At 30.0% G+C, this 13,533-nt stretch overlaps 1 protein-coding gene across 2 annotated transcripts in view; it reads left to right on the forward strand.

Moving 5' to 3' along the window:
* The window catches only part of LOC145319827 (cell adhesion molecule Dscam2-like), a 181,333-nt gene that overhangs the window by 35,471 nt on the left and 132,329 nt on the right, over nt 1–13,533 (forward strand). For both annotated transcript variants that reach the window (XM_080162204.1, XM_080162195.1), the window contains exons 7-11: nt 3,182–3,275; nt 3,650–3,755; nt 4,027–4,068; nt 9,817–9,904; nt 10,194–10,235. In XM_080162204.1, the coding sequence (XP_080018330.1) occupies nt 3,182–3,275; nt 3,650–3,755; nt 4,027–4,068; nt 9,817–9,904; nt 10,194–10,235 (372 nt within the window). The remainder of the gene's footprint in view (nt 1–3,181; nt 3,276–3,649; nt 3,756–4,026; nt 4,069–9,816; nt 9,905–10,193; nt 10,236–13,533) is intronic.

Consider the following 13,533-nt stretch of genomic DNA (forward strand, 5'->3'; position numbering starts at 1 on the left):
AAATTAATGAAAGGAGCTAACCATAACGGACAAACGGATGGACAGACGAAGTGTTATATTTATTTTAAAAGCTAGAAAAAGTGGAATAACACATTGAAAAAGTGAAAAAAAAGTTGTTAGGTACTAAATGTTTTAATGGTTTTGAATTGATTCTTTTTTCAAATGATTTTTAAGCCCCTCCCATATACACGACTATACAAGTACATCTAACAATGAACAACAAATTTTAAAATTTAATATTTCATCTTTTATTAATGAAAAATGAAACTTTACCCTTATTGTTAAACTATCTCATTTATGTATGATATATATATGTATATGTATCATATGAAAAATTTAAAATATTTCTTTAAGCCTTTCAAATCTTATTTGGTATATTTTTTAATTTGTATTGTTCCTTTTTTCTAGGATTTATGGTAAAAGAAAAGAACAATAAAATAAAACTATGATAAGATAAAAACCATAATTACATTTCTAGATCAAATTATGTGTTGAAAAGAATCAACAAATAACAATTATTAATTAAAAAGTATCCAATTTTGGGCCAACGGTCATGAAATTTTTTTTTAAAACTTGAGTACCTGCATAATTTTAAGTCTAATGCCCCCTCCCTCCCTGTCATAAATTTGCATTGTGGCCACTCGATGCACTATTCTCTGTGTTTGTGTTGTGTGTTAAATTTTCATCAAAAAGTTTTAAAGTTAAATGGGCCAGCTAGGGTTATGATTATGTAAACTACAGGGGTACAGGGAAAGAACAACAAAGGATGAATTAATTTATTTTCTCGTATTCATTCGAATCCGGTGAATAAGAACCGGATTCTTATCCATACGAAAAAACTATGTCTACCATCGTATTATAAACAGATTTCTAAGAATATAAAAATGTACAATCATAAGATTAAAACCAGTTTTTTTAGCCCCGAGGTGCCGAGGTATATGTAAAAAACTGGTTTTAATCTTATAATTGTACATTCTATATCCGCGGAAAGCTGTTTATAATACGATGCAAGAAATAACTATACCAGTGTAAATGACTAAAATTCTAATTTGCAACTTGATTTAAGAAATTGGGGTGATTATTAAGCTTGTACCTAAAGTTTTATAATAATGTTTTCTTGTTCAACAACTTTGTTGACTTCTATTGAATTTCGATTGGTTGATTAATTAAGTTGAGTGTCCAAGCGATTCAACCAGTAATCTACAAAAGGGGTAATTTTGTGTTTCATCATTAGGGATGTACATTATTTTATCGGAAATTGTCTTATCCCTTTAGATCCCTGTGATTTATTTTGGGTTGGTGTGCGATAAAAGTTTTTTTATTAGTTTCTTTTTTTAGTTTATTTTTATAAAGAATGAATAGTACGGGCTTATGGGAGATTTCAAGAAAGTTTAAACATTCTATAACCCCTACTATGTAACATTTAGCTGCTAAATGCGGAATTTTTTCATAAAAATCAATGACTTATCTATCAAATGTTTCATGAATAAAAGACGTAAGAGGTCTATCTGAGTGTCTGTCAAACAATCTCGCTAACTGCTAGGCGTATAAAGGATTATAAAAAGAATTATGTAATTTTGCTTTGAAATGTTTTGAAATGCATACCCAAAATACATTTGTAAATTGTATAAAAGAAAAAGAAAAAATGTGCACTTCACCATATGGTTCACAATCAGGGGTAAAGTGATATATTGTTAGACTGAATAAATCTTTTTGAAAGTTTGATCTATTGAAAATTTTTTTAAAACAATTAGTTCCTAAATATTGACAGACTGACTGACAACCTATGTACCGTAACATCTGCTTATAGTTGGAAAGGTGATGGGTTTGAATCTCAGCCCAAACCGCATTGTAACTAAAGATATTACTATTTTTATTTCCTGATACTATGTAAGATGTGCGACTTTAATAGTAAGAGTAGAGGGAATGTGCTGTCTCAATACATATAATTTGCTTATTTCAATAAAAATAGAGAATAGAAAACACTAAAGTCTAGGTGCGAAGGCATGTTGATTTAATTTAATGAAAATAAACAGAAGTATTGTTAACCTGCAAACTGTTTAACCTATTTTAACAAACTATTTTTTATTTCTTTATTCTTTGTGCCACACTCTACATGTATAAGAAGGTGAAGAATGAATTCAAGTTGCATTCTCTTTTTTATAGAGCAGAGCTCTTCTTTAGCATACTTTATTATGAAGTATCTAATTCCTTAATATTTTCTAAAATTTCCTGTTTAAAACTATGTTCATTGTTGTAATCCACAATTACAATAGTTTATGATTTGGAAGTGTTTATATTTACGATGATATTCAAAGTCCCTATTGAAAGTAACCTTGTAGGTAGAGTTATATATGACATGTGCCCCCTCTATTCTTTTACTTTAATCAAATAAGCAATAACATTTAATTTAACATAAGTATCAATGTTGAAAATATAGTGTGGATAAAAATATTTTAACCACTGAATATCAATAACATCATTTATATAAGGCTAGTCTAAATAAATGTTTGAAATAGGGTATTAAGATAGTCAAATTTGATACATTTTGGCAAGCGCCAAGGGATATTTTTCTCAAAATCATGATATTTAAAATTAATGTGATATTTATTCATCCATAGCATAAGATTGTCCTTGTTAATTCTCACTTTCACATTCCTTTTGTGGAATTTTTCTACAAAAGAATGGACTACAAAGGAATGAAAGGGAAAATGTAAAATAGAAAAGCAATATTGCTACTTTTTAGAACTATAGTTTAGGTTGTTATGCATATTTGCATATTCAAAGCATACAATTGAAATATTTTGAATTAAAAATTACTCCACAAGCCATATTATATATGAGTATTTAGAGTGATCAAAGCAGTTTAGGTAAACCTTATAATTTGATAAATCATCAATTTGTTAATTAATCAATATATTTTTTAATGTTGTTTTAAAATAATTTTTATTTTGACATCCTCCTTGTTTAACTTTATTGTGTTTCTGGAATTCTGCTTCTTTTTTCTTTTCTAACTTCTTCTTTGTTTTCAAACATGCAGTTGCCATATTCTTTGTTTTAAACCACTAATAATATTAGTTGTTCACAGATACTGAATAAAGTTTTAAGAATTATTTATTATTTTTTTATATCAAGAACTATTCAATAAATAAGTATTATAACCTTCTTTATCTATTTTTAGATGTGAGATACCAGAACACACCCAGGGGTATGTAAAGTTAATCTCCTGGCTGGATGGATCTGGCAGACGAGTGGGCTGGAACCAACAGGATCAGGCAAGGATGATGTGACAATAATTTATAAGTGTTATGAGAGTTACATTACTTATTTTTATTAAAAGATATCATTCTCAAATTTACAATTTTCTACTTTAAATATTCTATAAAATATAGAATATTATTAGCTTTTTATTGCTATGTTACTTTTTGACATAATTTTCATGTTGTACAGTAATTAAATTAAATTAAATTTTATGTTACTAGTAAATTCGCTCCTATCTTCTTGGGGCTTATAATTAAAGAGTTGAGGGATTTAGTAGGATCTTGATGAAAAAAAAATACTGACTTTTATACAAAAAATGACTTGGCAAAGCGATCAAAAAAGATAATATTCAAATTCATAAACTGATCACTTTATCCGTGACTATCAGGACAAGTATTCCGAGTTGAGCCAAGGAGGTCACCTTGTGGTGCACCAAATTTCAAGTTTTGACGAGTACACCAAGTTCATGTGTGTGGCGCAGAATATTCTTACAGGTCAGTAATTAATAATTTCTGCTGGATTAGAACCGGTTTTGAGCAATAAAAAAACATATTTTATAAATACTTTTTCTTGGATAATGAAATAAAAGTCATAAATTTGATAGAATGTATAGGAAATAAGCAGCGTAGAACTTTTAAAAATTGAACTTATCAACCACAGGGAGGAAGTTATGATCCAAACTTACTAACTCAATACAACAAAAAAGAAGTCTACAACCCTTAAAATTAACATATTTTCTTAACAACATTTATGTATATATTTTAGGAGAAGTTTATAGTAGCAATCAAGCGACAATATTTGTTACAGGTGAAAATTTATTTTTGGTGGAGCATAGCATCTCTACTGCTCTAACTAACATCTGTATGTCTGATTAATATCAAAATGAAAGAAATAAGATATTTTGATTCGTATAATATTAAAGCTCTCCTGAAAATCTTGTTATCTTGAGATATTTTCATCCTAGTTCTGATAGCTTTTTCAATGAAAAGAATTCAATCAATGTAATATTAATTAAAAATTAAATTAAATTTTTATTATGATTAGATTCTTGTATTTGTCGAAGATGTACTTTGCAAAAATGATAAATCTAAATCTTTTTTGACTTTAGCATAAAATGCTAGAATAATGTTAAAATATGATTTAGAAGAATGATTATGAAAAATGAAAATAATAAATTATAATTTCTATAATTATTAGCAAATGACAATGATTTTAAAAATCATTGTATATCAAAAGCTAAAATTCAAAATTGTGACCTTACTTAACATAGAGTTTCAAAGCTTATCACAATTTCTATATACATACACACTAAAGGCTGTAGAAAAGATTCGCCTATGAAAAAATCTAGTTTCATAAAAAAGGAAAAATAATTTTCAAAAATTGGATTTTTAAAAATGTTTTCAAGTTAATAACCTTTATGCAACAGCGGATACAAAGCCAATGGTAATATAATGTGGTATAATACCCATAATATTTCAGGGTTATGTATTCAAGGTGGGTATATTAAGCCTCCATATAATATCAGACACAAAGCCAATGGTGATATAATGTGGTATAATACCCATAATATTCCAGGGTTATATATTCAAGGTGGGTATATTAAGCCTCCATATAATATCAGGCACAAAGCCAATGGTGATATAATGTGGTATAATACCCATAATATTCCAGGGTTATATATTCAAGGTGGGTATATTAAGCCTCCATATAATATCAGGAACAAAGCCAATGGTGATATAATGTGGTATAATACCCATAATATTCCAGGGTTATATATTCAAGGTGGGTATATTAAGCCTCCATATAATATCAGGCACAAAGCCAATGGTGATATAATGTGGTATAATACCCATAATATTTCAGGGTTATATATTCAAGGTGGGTATATTAAGCCTCCATATAATATCAGGAACAAAGCCAATGGTGATATAATGTGGTATAATACCCATAATATTCCAGGGTTATATATTCAAGGTGGGTATATTAAGCCTCCATATAATATCAGGCACAAAGCCAATGGTGATATAATGTGGTATAATACCCATAATATTCCAGGGTTATATATTCAAGGTGGGTATATTAAGCCTCCATATAATATCAGGCACAAAGCCAATGATGATATAATGTGGTATAATACCCATAATATTCCAGGGTTATATATTCAAGGTGGGTATATTAAGCCTCCATATAATATCAGGCACAAAGACTGTTATAATTAATGTAATATAATGCCAATAATATTTCATGGGTATGTATTTGCAGTAGGCATATTTGTATTATAGTACTTTTTTTTAAAAAACAGGGTTATATATTTAAGGTGAGCATATTAAGCTTTATGATAATAATATAATGTGGTATAATATCCATAATATTTCAGGATTGTGTATTCAGGGTGGACACATTAAGCTTTAGTGATTATAGAGTGTCTCTAAGTCTGTCTGTATGTGTGTGTGTGTGTGTGTACAGAATGATCTCGCTAACCACTAAACAGATATGGTTCTCCTTTATTGTGTAGCTTCTCATAGGTCCTGAAAAGGTTTATAACTATTTTATAACCCATATAGTCCCTATGTTTCAGAGATACTTGCTTTAGACCAAATAATTTTAGTACCTTATATTTTAAAATTTAATTTTATTCTAACCTTTATATAGAACCTTAAAATAATGGCATTCCCAGCATCAATTTACTTGATATACAGCCCGCAAAATAATGCGCCCTACCGACCATTAAATTTTTGTATGCGTAGCATCTTTATAAGTTTGGTATACATTCTATCCCTCAATTCACTTTACATGAATACTTTACTTATAAAAACCTAAAAATAAAGAGCCCTATCAACCATTACATTTGTGTATGCATAGCATCTTTTAAGTACTATTTTCATTCTAAATCTCACTAACAGTTGAATAGTTTAATGGATTCACAGCCTAAGAATAAAGTGCCCTATCAACTATTAAAGTTTTATATACGTAGAAAATTTGTCCAAATTTTAAATAGCCACTTTGCTACAAAAAATAACTACCTCTCCACGTGAACTTAATGAAAGTATTAAAAAGTGGTAAAGGAAATAATTTGGAACAGTGAAAAAGAGAGCATTGAAAAGAAAGAGAATGGATATGGAATAAAGTTAAATACAAGTAATACTATATTTTTCCCTTTCATTGAGCAAAAAAACTTCATGAACTTGATGTATAGAAATTGCAGTATCAAAAGTGCTGAAGGAAATAATTTGGTTAAGTTATTTAGGCTCAAGAAAAAGAAAGTAGAAAAAGAGGAGAGTGATTATAGATAAAGTGAATGGTAAATATGCATTAGAATTTTTCTTCTCTGATATTGTCTGAAATAAAACAAATTTAAATCTAGTGTTAGGAAAATGTACAAGGAGATTTCAAATAATTCAGGATATTGTTTTATATTAGTAGAAGTAAAGCTTATTCAATATGTCCAGAATAATCGCGGCAATAACAGGCTGGTAATATTTTGATAAAAGATGGACAATCGATTTATAGCAACAGATCAATATATATGAGAATTTAAATAATTTAATTTTGCTCTTTATGTTATACTAGCAGATACGCCCCTAGAAGCCTCCTAAAGGAGGGTGGTTGGAGGTTGAGTGAAGGGGGTGGGGGATGTTAATCTACCCTTCACTTCCAATTACTCCTGGGATAGCGGAGGTACCCACCTCCAAAATGGTTGCAAACCGTCACTGGGACAATATAAACATGTGTAAGTGAAACAGACAGACAGACATGTTATTACTTTTGTTTAATAGTAAACAAGTAATATTTAGTCCGATTCACCAATTTCTTGATCAAAGATGATAATAAAAGTAGGAAGAAGGGAGAGTGAGAAAATAAGTAAGCAGAGCAAAATTATACTGTTTTATACAGGGATAGGACAATGGGCAATTAAAAAAATGTTTCCCACTAACTTTTTTGTTAATTTTGTGTTTGTGGCTGATAAATAATTCAAGAAAGAAAAGGTTGCAGAATGATTTCACCACATGGATATATAAATGGCCTATGAATTGATGTACATTTCCAATGATGATACACAAATTTACCAATGTTGTAGTTTACAATTAATGGTTGAAACTTAAAATAATCAACTTTGAACCATCCAATCAAAAATATTATAAAACTTTGGCGACCAATGTAATAAACAGCCTAAAGTACCCTCTCTACAAGATTTCACCATCATTTACCCCTCCCTCTCTGAAAATTATATTGTGGTATGTGTGTATAATGGCTCACAGGGCATAAATCTTACATTCAACTTGGTCTAAAATATCTTGTTCTCATAGTGTCACAGTACATTTTATACTTGAAGAACCTTTCAACTCTACTGTCCTATTAGAATTTATAATAACTTTGGGATAAATCTTTTCCTGCTGCATTACAAGGAGGCATTATTAGAAAATGTTACCTTTCTAAATTGCAAATAAAACTATTATTGAAATTAATGTTTTTTTTGTGTGTTTACAATAAGCTTTTTCAACGGAATAATTTATGTCGGTTAGAAATTTTCCACATGTTAGTTTATTAGCCTGTAATCTATATGAGGCTTCTCTGTAAAGCAAAAATAGCCAATTCCGCATCCGCAACACTATCCTCTTATATAAAGTGCTCAGGTTTTTTTTGTCTAAAGCTGAAAATTTCGTTAATTACTAATCCGATTGGGTTCTCCACTTCAAGGATGATTAACAAGGGTTCTGGTATGGTTTTAGGCTATTCTATTTTTACATTAACGTTCTAAGTGATATCATGCTACTTTTCTGCCTTCCCCTACCCTTTTGAAAACAGATTCGCTATATGATAGTACAGATATATGTACATATATAAGAAAAGTAACTTTTTTCCGAGGACTATGAAAAGATAGATTTTATAAAGGCCTTAAAAGTCGCACAGAAAATTTGATCTACATTCATTCATAAATATTATATTACTCTTATACTATTGCGGTTTGTTATTCAGGCATTTAGATACTGAATAGAAAAATGTTAATAATGCGTGATCGTATTATAGAGAAATAAAAAATTATGAGATTAGAAAATGTTTTGTTAGCTCTAAGTTGCTAAATAATCGGGATAATAAAGCTGGTATTAATTTTATAATTTTTATTTTATTCGTAATTGTCGAAATATTTAAAATGACATACAACTGCTATTTACCCATTTAGAAAATAACTTTATTTTACAAAATTTTAAAGGTGTAATATAAAATCATCTTTCTTTTATTAGTATTAGAATTGTGATATATGTCTTATTGACTGACCTTTAACCCCTGGGGGGTTGAGTATGTTGGTGCCAAAATCCCCACGGATTATGGCTTCACCTTGATTATGCTCATAAATAAAAATAAAGGAATGTTGGCGGTTTTCCTCTTAGTGCCTTGTAAGGCACTAACCCCAACCTCCTGACCACCCTCTTTTTTTTTAAATAACGTTGAAAATAATGGGGGGGGGGATTTTTTCGTTTATTACTTTAGGCCAAGTTAGGTTAGATTATATATATATGTATTAGGTAGCCCCGAAGGATTATAAAACCGCATGTTAGATCCACCGCATGGATTAAGAATGGGGAAAAAACTAACCCCATCTACTGATTTTTTTTATTCACTAGAGGCTCAGTATTATAATATATTAAAAACCTTATAAAAAAGCATAAGACAAGCCAAAAACTTCAAAATAATAAAGCCTAAAACCATCCCTAGACCTATGTGAAGTTTCCCTAAAAGTGGGAACTCAATTGGTTCATAGTTATAAAAATCTTAAGCTTTAGACACAAAGTCTTACTACCTTATATAATAGGAGTAGGGTTCAGTGCTTGACAGACACTTTGTGGGAAAGAACCGGAATGTTTGTGGGTTGTTTTAGAGCTACAAGCATAGACTCAAGCGTAAAATGTAACACACCAATTAGATTTGTCTTTATCATATCATTAGTTTAAGATATGATATTCGTGTAAAATCCCTTTTTAAAAAAAACATATCCCCCCCCCCCTCTGCAGGGTCTTATTCGTACATATATATAATCCCTCAGGGGCTTTTCCTAACTTACCAACAATGTTTAAATTCGTACATGGATATTTTAAACCCTGCTACTCAATTATCAACGATCTAGTAATAATGAATCATTTGTATGTTATATAGTGTATGTGTGTGGGTAAAGGTCTGTAAGGTCATGTCACATTTTATTTGTTTCTTTTCTTTACATAAAACAATGACACCTCATGTGTATTTTCTTATTGTGCATAGAATTATAAAAAGTATTTGTGTAAGAAAAGCTACATATTTAGGCATAAAATTGTCTGAATGTGCCGAAACTTCTTTTATTGTTTTATTTATTTGTATTTTAACTTAAATTGTGAAAAAACTGACTTTTTAACAATACTAAAACTAATACTTCAACAATGATTAAAGATTACGATCGTTAAAGATAAAAAAATTGAAATAAAAACACATGCTTTTACTAAATAAAATAAATAATTATATATTTAATTAGACACAAGTTGAAATCTAACTGTTATTAAACTTATATAAATATTTATTTAGATTCAGAAATCATGTATGACAGAACTGGGCTAGTATATCCAACGAGTAACTACACTAAAATCCATCTACGTACTGGTCAAAACGTTAGGTAAAATTTTCATTTTCTTGGATAAGACATTCGGCAAAACAAATATACTCACTTTCAACCACCATTTTCATAGTAACGCGGTAAAATCAAAGGCTTTGTTAAATTCAAACTAACATTTATTAACACAAAATATACCTATATTGCACGAGGGTATTTGTTAGAGTAATTAAACGAACTATTAAAGCCTTGCGTCTGACAAAGCAGCAGTAGGATCAAAGAAAAAAATCTTCAACAATTATTAGAATTGGTCATAGACGACTGCTTAAAAACAATTGAATTTTTTTTTCAGTATTGGCTGCATCGGTCAAGGAATCCCAGTTCCACAAACAATGTAAGTAATCTAGTGTCTTAGCCATTCGTAACTTTGGTATGTCTTTTCCACCTCCGTTATAGTAAGTTATGTAAGTATGTAACGAACGTTTGAAAATAAGAGACTCTTTTTTAATTCTATATTACATATAGTTATTTGTTTATTTAATACCTATATTTGTGACAACTTTTGTTTTATAAATTCTTCCAATTTTTAACAACTACAAAAACCCCGCCCCTCTCGGAGAGCCTCGAACCCACATCATACGGATAAGGTAACCGACATTCTATAAATGAGCTATGACGGAGACCAATTATCAGTGGTGAAAAAAGACAAGATAGACAAAAACATAATTCTTATAGTATAATTTAAAATTTTACTCTCTTTCATGTCTTTCATTGTAGCTCAGGGGTAGAGATGATGTTCCAGTTCAGGTCAGATGGTTCAAATCTACCCTTAACACTAATTATCATATTCACTCTCTGAGATAATAATTAATATTTGGTAAAAGTAAAAAAATATTTTTAAACATTTACCTTATACCAACAGTCACTTAAAATATCAAAAAGCTATTACATGCCAAAGTATATAAAATTAAAAAAATATTGTTTCAGTGGTGAGTCTTGAACCACCCACCTTGAAACTTTACATCTCAAACCTGACGCCTTAACCAAAAGAGCTAATTCAGCATGAGACAATTACTATTATTTTACAGCCTTAGTTTACATGCCAAAGTAAAAAAGATTGAAAAAAATAATGTTTCAGTGGTGAGTCTTGAACCACCCACCTTGAAACTTGACATCTCAAACCTGACGTCTTAACCAAAAGAGCTAAATCAGCATGAGTCAATTACTAAAGTTTTACAGCCTTAGTAAACATTTCAAAGTATATAAGATTGAAAGAAAAATAATGTTTCAGTGGTGAGTCTGGAACCATCCACCTTGAAACTTGACATCTCAAACCTGACGCCTTTACCAAAAGAGCTAATTTATCATGAGATAATCACTATTGTTTTACAGCCTTAGTTTACATGCCAAAGTAAATGAGATTGAAAAAAATAATGTTTCAGTGGTGAGTCTTGAACCACCCATCTTGAAACTTGACATCTCAAACCTGACACCTTAACTAAAACTAAATCAGTATGAAACAATTATTATAGTTTTACAGCCTTAATTTACATGCCAAAGTATATAAGATTTTTAAAAAAATAATGTTTCAGTGGTGAGTCTTGAACAACCCACCTTGAAACTTGACATCTTCAATCTGACACCTTAACCAAAAGAGCTAATTCAGCATGAGACAATTACTATTATTTTACAGCCTTAATTTACATGCCAAAGTAAATAAGATTGAATAAAAATAATGTTTCAGTGGTGAGTCTTGAACCACCTACCTTGAAACTTGACATCTCAAACCTGACGTCTTAACCAAAAGAGCAAAATCAGCATGATACAATTACTATAGTTTTACAGCCTTAGTAAACATTCCAAAGTATATAAGATTGAAAGAAAAATAATGTTTCAGTGGTGAGTCTGGAACCATCCACCTTGAAACTTGACATCTCAAACCTGACGCCTTTACCAAAAGAGCTAATTTATCATAAGATAATTACTATTGTTTTATAGCCTTAGTGTACATGCCAAAGTAAATAAGATTGAAAAAAATAATGTTTCAGTGGTGAGTCTTGAACCACTCACCTTGAAACTTGACATCTCAAACCTGATGCCTTGACCAAAAGAACTAAATCAGTATGAAACAATTATTATAGTTTTACAGCCTTAATATACTTGCCAAAGTATATAAGATTTAAAAAAAATAATGTTTCAGTGGTGAGTCTTGAACAACCCACCTTGAAACTTGACATCTTCAATCTGACACTTTAATCAAAAGAGCTGATTCAGCAAGAGACAATAACTATTGTTTTACAGCCTTAGTTTATGTACCAAAATAAATAAGATTTTAAAAAATAATGTTTCAGTGGTGAGTCTTGAACCACCCACCTTGAAACTTGACATCTCAAACCTGACGTCTTAACCAAAAGAGCTAAATCACATGAGACAATGACTAATGTTCTACAGCCTTAGTTTACATGCCAAAGTATATAAAATTGAAAGAAAAATAATGTTTCAGTGGTGAGTCTTGAACCACCCACCTTGAAACTTGACATCTCAAACCTGACGTCTTAACCAAAAGAGCTAAATCAGTATGAGACAATTATTATAGTTTTACAGCCTTAATTTACATGCCAAAGTATATAAGATTTTTAAAAAAATAATGTTTCAGTGGTGAGTCTTGAACAACCCACCTTGAAACTTGACATCTTCAATCTGACACCTTAATCAAAAGAGCTGATTCAGCAAGAGACAATCACTATTGTTTTACAGTCTTAGTTTATGTACCAAAATAAATAAGATTTAAAAAAAATAATGTTTCAGTGGTGAGTCTTGAACCACCCACCCTGAAACTTGACATCTCAAACCTGATGTCTTAACCAAAAGAGCTAAATCACATGAGACAATGACTAATGTTTTACAGCCTTATATTACATGCCAAAGTATATAAAATTGAAAAAAAAATAATGTTTCAGTGGTGAGTCTTGAACCACCCACCTTGAAACTTGACATCTCAAACCTGACGCCTTAACCAAAAGAGCTATATAAGCATTGGATAAAAATTATAGTTTTACAGCCTTAATTTAAATGCCAAAGTATATAAGATTGAAAAAAAATTTTCATTGGTGAGTCTTGAACCACTCACCTTGAAACTTAACATCTCAAACCTGACGCCTTAACCAAATGAGCCACATCAGCATTGGATAAAGATTTTAATTTTACAGCCTTACTTTACATGCTAAAGTATATAAAATTGAAAAATATTATTTCAGAAAATATTGTTGACAGAGAGAGAGAGAAAGAAAGAGACAGAGGGGGGGAGAGAAAGAGAGACAGAGAAAAGTACATAGATTTCATGACAAAGGAAAGATTAAAAAAAATAACGCATTATTCTTTTTATAAAAACCCACCCCTGTGTATGTTACAACATGTTGTGATGAACACAACATGTTTTCAAAAACATATTCAATGTTGTCTTTTAAAAAAAAAATCTAATGAGAGTGAATTTGTGAAATAAAATGTATGAATTAAAATGTCAGTTTGTAAAGGTTATTAAATTAATTTTGAATTGGTTATTAAACTATGCCAATACAAGGTGGGTTTTTAGTAAAAGAATGCCACGAAAGGATTTTATAGAAATATAAAGCGTATTTTATATTGTAAATCCAAAAAAAGTAAATAAATCATTGAATAAACCTAGCCAATAG

The sequence above is a fragment of the Acartia tonsa genome, chromosome 1, assembly GCF_053477335.1.
Source record: "Acartia tonsa isolate MP-2025a chromosome 1, ASM5347733v1, whole genome shotgun sequence".
NCBI lineage: Eukaryota > Metazoa > Arthropoda > Copepoda > Calanoida > Acartiidae > Acartia > Acartia tonsa.